At 44.5% G+C, this 5,923-nt stretch overlaps 1 protein-coding gene across 1 annotated transcript; it reads right to left on the reverse strand.

The window, feature by feature from the left end:
* Positions 1-363: 363 nt before the first annotated feature.
* Positions 364-4,012, reverse strand: LOC119287359 (probable LRR receptor-like serine/threonine-protein kinase At3g47570). Its single transcript, XM_037566898.1, has 2 exons — positions 1,067-4,012; positions 364-929 (listed from the first exon to the last, which is right to left on the reverse strand). The coding sequence occupies exons 1-2, from the start codon at positions 4,002-4,004 to the stop codon at positions 559-561; spliced, it is 3,309 nt and encodes a 1,102-aa protein (XP_037422795.1). The 5' UTR covers positions 4,005-4,012; the 3' UTR covers positions 364-558.
* Between the last annotated feature and the right edge of the window lie 1,911 nt (positions 4,013-5,923).

The raw sequence follows: 5,923 nt of genomic DNA on the forward strand, positions 1-5,923 counted from the left end.
CAAATCTTGTGCCTGAAACAGCTGCATGTTTCCATTTGACAAATCAACCGTCATTGCCCTCAGAAATTCAGAACATGCCAGGCTAATGAAGATATTCCTATGGCCTGATGCCAGACAAAAACAGATTTCTCACAGAGCAATTCACACTGTAATATCATTAGTGTATTCAGAGATTCAGAGGACAACATACTGCCAATCATAATTCTGAATGCAAACATCAGATTTGACGGCAGAGTGCCGCCATTTTAACTTTCGGAACAATGCATGAGCTGCAGGTGCCTGAACATAGTTACTCCTGTATAATAAAACACATTCACAATAAATCAGATAACGTCATCCTTATCTTCAGACCGAGAACATGTTTTCTTCCGCACTTCATCATGTAGTGGATCAGTATTATTTCTCTTGATGAAGTATCAGCAATTCAGCAGTACAACAAAAATCCGAAGAACCCCAACATAAAGGCCTCTCAGGAAGATATCTTCCAGTCACCTGAGCAAACTAAGCATAGACTACAACTCACTTTGTAACATATAAACGAACAAAAATAAAAGTGTCCTATTCCTTGACGCGCAATGCTAAATATTCTCGTTTGATTGCGGAGACTTCTGCGTAGACGTCCGGCATCGTCGGTCGATCTTTTGGTGTCTCCGTGGAGCATGAGAGACCAAGCTGAACAAGCTGCATAATGCAGCTCAGCATCCCCACCATTGTATGGTTTCCATGGCCAATAACTTCGTCTCCGACGATAATAAGATCAAGTATCTCACGGATCTTTTCGGGGACTGCATTTCCCACAAATTTCTGAAGGCTCAGGCCATTCTTGAACAACACATCTGTTGGGCGTTTCCCTGTGAGCATTTCTAGGATGATAATTCCATAGCTATACACATCACCCGCCGTTGAGATCTTGTTCCCGATGCCATACTCTGCATTGTTTAAATTTCAGTTATCTTAGAACAATGATTATTTAAAACTATATAAGGTTCCTTCTGAATAAAGGAAAAGTGAAACTTGAATCATATTAGGGAGTAAAGATAATAATAATACTATAGTAAATGTTTACCTGGTGCAATGTACCCAATTGATCCTCTTGGTCCTGCTAAGCTCGTAGAAGTAATAGTACTGGAAGAGTTATGACTTTGAAGGAACTTAGCTAACCCAAAGTCACTGAGACGGGCACCCATGGCATCATCTAGTAGCACATTGCTAGGCTTCAAATCACAGTGGACTATAGGGGGCACGCAACTGTTATGTAAATAATCCAATGCAGCAGCTATGTCCACTGCTATTGTTACTCTGGAGCCCAAACTCAACGGTCTTCTTGTTTCTGAATAAATCCAGCTCTCTAGGGTGCCGTTAGCCATAAATTCAATAATAAGAGCCTTGAAATCATTCCCTTTGTTGTCCCATGTTGAGCATGCAGAAATCACCCTTACAAGATTATGATGACGAGTGTTTCTGAAGGCCTCACACTCGGCAACAAAGCTTTTTGGTGCTCCAAGTTGGTCAAGCTTGAAAACTTTGACAGCAATCATTCCATTTGTTTCAGACTCAAGTACACCCTTGTATACGGATCCGTAAGCCCCTGAGCCAACCAAATTGTCTGGAGAGAAACCATTTGTCGCTTTGGCTAGATCAGCATATGAGAAGCTCTTCATCTCAGTGTATGATGGTTGATCTGACTGTTTAGATCTCTTACTCCTCCTCTTCAAGAGAATAAATACTACGCATGACAAACAGGCCAAAGCAAGAGCCGCCACACTGATCCCAGTTATCTTTAGAGTTCGCCAAGTGCGCCGGTGTCTGGATGATGCAAAGCAAAGTGGCAGCTGTAGCATTGGGGAACTAGAACATAACATACTGTTCCCTTGGACAGACACCTCACTAGAATTTTGAAACATCCCCCCTTGTGGCATTTGACCCTCGAGGTCGTTGAAGGACAAGTTGAGATGCTTCAGAGAATTGAAGGACTGGAAAAAGTTTGGGACTTCACCGCTCAAGTTGTTTCGAGAGAGATCAATTTCGGCAATGCCTCTCAAATTGGAGAAAGACTCAGGAATTCTGCCATCAAGTAAGTTGCCCTCTAAGCGAAGGGACTCCAGGCGAATACAAGCACCTAGAGCAGTTGGAATATGCCCGGAAAGATGGTTGTTGGAAAAATTCAGTGGCCCTATATTAATCAACCTACCAATCTCCTGTGGAATCTGCCCAGAAAGCTGGTTGTGGGACAAATCTAAACCTGCTGATAACGAGTCAAGAAAGAAGAGCTCTCTTGGTATGCTTTCGCTCAAGGAGTTACATGAAAGGTTGAGAGTGATCAACCTTCGGCAATCACCTAGCGTCCTAGGAATGGGCCCACTGAAATAATTTTCTTGCAAGAAGAGGTTGTTCATTTGACGGAGTTTCCCTATCGAACTTGGAATCTGTCCGGAAAGTCTGTTCCGTGACAAGTCCACGTATGTCAAGCTTGCAAGGTTTCCAATTGTGCTGGGGAGATCGCCAGCAAACTGATTCTGCTCCATTCTAAGAAATGAGAGGTTTGTGAGGTTCCCTAGCTCTGGTGGTATGCTACCAGACATCTTATTTGCGTGCAGAACCAAAGCCCCTAGGCTATTTGCAAGACTACCAACTGAACTCGGCAGATTTCCTTGCATCATGTTGGTTCCCAAAGACAAGACCTGCAGCTGCGTGCAATTTGCCAACGAGGAGAGGAATGACCAGTCTCCAGCTTCTAGCTGATTACTTGCCAGAATTAGCTCTTCTAGGTTAGAAAGAGATCCAAAAGAAGGGATAATGCCATAGAATGCATTAGCCCCTAGGTTAATGGACAGGAAATTGGTTGCGTTGGCTAGCGATGCAGGGATTTTTCCTCCAACCTTATTTTGTTGCAATATGAATGTTTGGATGCTTGGAAGTGTATATCCGATGTCAAATGGAAGTTCCCCAATAAAACTGTTGACGGCTAAACTAAGGTAGGTGACTGAAGACATGTTGAATATGGGGACTGGGACAGTCCCCGACAGAATGTTGTAAGAAATATCTAGTTCTTGCAAGTTTGGGATTTTTGCTATACTCACTGGGATACTGCCTTTGAAACTGTTGGCCGCAAGCAGAAGGATCCGAAGGGAAGAAAAATTACCCAGAGTCGGCGGTATGGTGCCTGCAAGAGTATTCACCGACAATATAAGAGCTTGTAAAGGTGAATTGAAGTTTGGAACGACCGCAGGTATGGACCCAGAAAAGTTGTTCCATCCAAGGGCTAATCTTTGAAGCGATGTGCTGTTGAAAAGAGCAGGAGGTATCTCTCCGTCGAGGTTGTTTCTTACCAAGTTCAACACCTGAAGAGATGAACTGTGAGCAAGGGCCGACGGAATGGGTCCTGTGAGGGAATTGTTTGCGAGGATGACAGAAACAAGAGAGTTAGAGCTGCTGCTTCCAAGTGAAAGCGGAATGCTGCCCGTCAAGCTGTTGCGAGCAAGGCGTAAAACAGAGAGATTGCGGAGCGTCCCGAAGCTTTCTGGGATATCTCCACTGAGCTTATTGTTCCCAAGATCAATCACCTGGAGAGATGTGGAGGACAGAGTGTTGGGGATGGAACCAGTAAGGCTGTTGGAGCTGAGGTTAAGGTAGCTCAACCTGCTCAGCTGCCACAGCTGCGCTGGGATGTGACTGCTCAGCAGATTACCCGGGAAGTGGATTCTTGAGAGGAGGGTGAGGTTGGAGATGCAGGACGGTATCCGGCCATCGAGGCTGGAGTTCTCGAGGTCCAGCGCAACGACACGAGACGCGTTGCAGGTGACACCAGGCCAGCTGCAGAAAGGGATGGAGTTGTTCTGCACCCATGAGCCAAGGAGGGAGTTGGGGCTGCTGGAGAGGTGGAGCTTCAAGCAAAGGAGGGTTTCGAAGTCGGTGGCGTTGGATGACGAAGAAGCAGCGGCAGCGAAGCTCAGAAGAGAGGTTACAAGAACAATGGCTAGGAGCCTTCTTGGTCTGTCACACATGTTGTGCTTCTTCAGTAAGCTGCGTGTTTTTTGGTACTAGTGATATACTGCACTTATACAAACAAGGAGAAGAGGTGAGCTGCAAGCGCCTTCCTTGCACATACTCTGGCTTGCAAAGTAATAATTTATTAATTAACGACAAGTGGTCTGGGTGCTCTGCTTGCCATTTCTGTCATGCGAGACACTAAATTCTTCTTCCAAATTTTCACCTAACCTACTTTGCGGCCATTTCTTCCATGTGAGCAATTCAAGTCTTCTTCCAGCTATCTCCGTCCTAGTTTCAGACTACCTTTCCCACCAGCTATCTTGGTACTCAATCACCACTTGATTGAAAGATTTTCTTTTGGACTACCCAAGTTGATTTTGCTACCTCTCTTAGATGCATGAAGGCCAAAAAGAATGTGTGTACACTTGGCCACTTGGCTGTTATAGGAACCCAACTCGATCTTTCCCCCTTGGATATACTCCATGTGATCTATAGAATATAAATATCTTTTAAGATAACTGATTGATAAGATCTTCGAGGTGGCACGTTGACTAGCAATTTAAATTTAAAATAAATTATGTCAAATAAAAAAGATTTCATGTTATTCTAGTCTTTTTTGTGAAATCCAAGAACACTAACCTCCGCTCTGCAATCTACATGGTATTCCTCTTCTTTTATTTAGTGATGGTCAAAGCTAAGTTTGACCAACGGTAATTGTAAAATAATGACTTGTATATTTTCTGAAATTGCCAACAAATTAGAAAACCGACTGGACAAAATACTCTGTACTCCACATGATACTCCTGCAAGCAGTCGTCAGTCAATTACCAGCTCTGATGCAATTGAATCCCCAATCATGATGGCAACTGAAGCTGAGGTAAGCATATTAATCTCCAATCATCACTTGATTCCAACATGTACAGATAACTTACGCACGTGGCCACTTGTGCAAGTTTTATTCCTGAACCCAACTTGACATGCATGCGTTCATATGCAGATGCCTTTTTCCCTTTCTTTTCTTTTCTTGGCGGTGATATGCAGATGCCCTGAATTTCCTAGTAGTACTACAATTGTCAGACAGTTTGATTTATTTGCTTATTTGTGCTCCCTGAACCTGAAATTTTTCATGGACACGCGGATGCATGTTATCTCTAGAACTCTGAATTTCATTTTTGGAATTTCGGGAAGAAGATCTGCACCAGATGTGCCACTCGCTCAGGGCCTCACGAGTCAGGATACAGAGCACCCAGGAACCCAACAACCATCAGGTAGCCGCCGCTTCCACCCTTTGAATCAGCACGAGTTGTTGCATGCATGCGTGCACACCTGAGGCTTGACTTCATTATTTCCACCAGCGATGCATATGCGTACGTTGCCATCCTCAATCATCGTTTGAATCCAAGATTGTGTTTTATCTGACCGCATGTGCAGAGGTGTGTGCCCGCACACAAAAATGACTAGACGTTCCACCATAGAGGGCACTTTGCAAAGGAAGAATTCGAAAAAGACTCCAGCATGGGGTCATCACTCATCAGTCAATGTATGTATAGCAACGTGCGTTCTTACTCGCATAGGAGTATCATATCCTTTAATTTGATCAACTTGTACTACAATACTCCTCCTTCCACCAACCCCCAGAAGCACCACACCATTTTTCTTCATCTTCCGCATCTGCACCTACCCTACTTTCACATGGAAACTATACGTGCGCTCTATATATAAGTGCTCGAGTCGAGCACCCATTGCACAAATTGTGAGCCAGGTCGCCAATCCAAGTAGAAACACAGCAAGGAAGCAAAGAGCCGACCGACCGAGGATGGCAAAGAACAACTCCTCTGCGACCTCGGTTCGGCTGATGCTCATCCTCCTCGTTCTGCTGGTTTTCGTTGGTGGCATCCTGGCAAATAGTGGGCCGTCCGAATGCAGCAACCGT

This window comes from Triticum dicoccoides, chromosome 4A (genome assembly GCF_002162155.2).
Source record: "Triticum dicoccoides isolate Atlit2015 ecotype Zavitan chromosome 4A, WEW_v2.0, whole genome shotgun sequence".
NCBI classification, from domain to species: Eukaryota; Viridiplantae; Streptophyta; class Magnoliopsida; order Poales; family Poaceae; genus Triticum; species Triticum dicoccoides.

Excerpts from the sequence above, each read along its gene's own strand:
- LOC119287359 (XM_037566898.1), bottom strand. The coding sequence starts at position 4,004 with ATGTGTGACAGACCAAGAAGGCTCCTAGCCATTGTTCTTGTAACCTCT. Across the intron at positions 930-1,066 it reads AATTGGGTACATTGCACCAG|AGTATGGCATCGGGAACAAG; the intron begins GTAAACATTTAC and ends TAAACAATGCAG.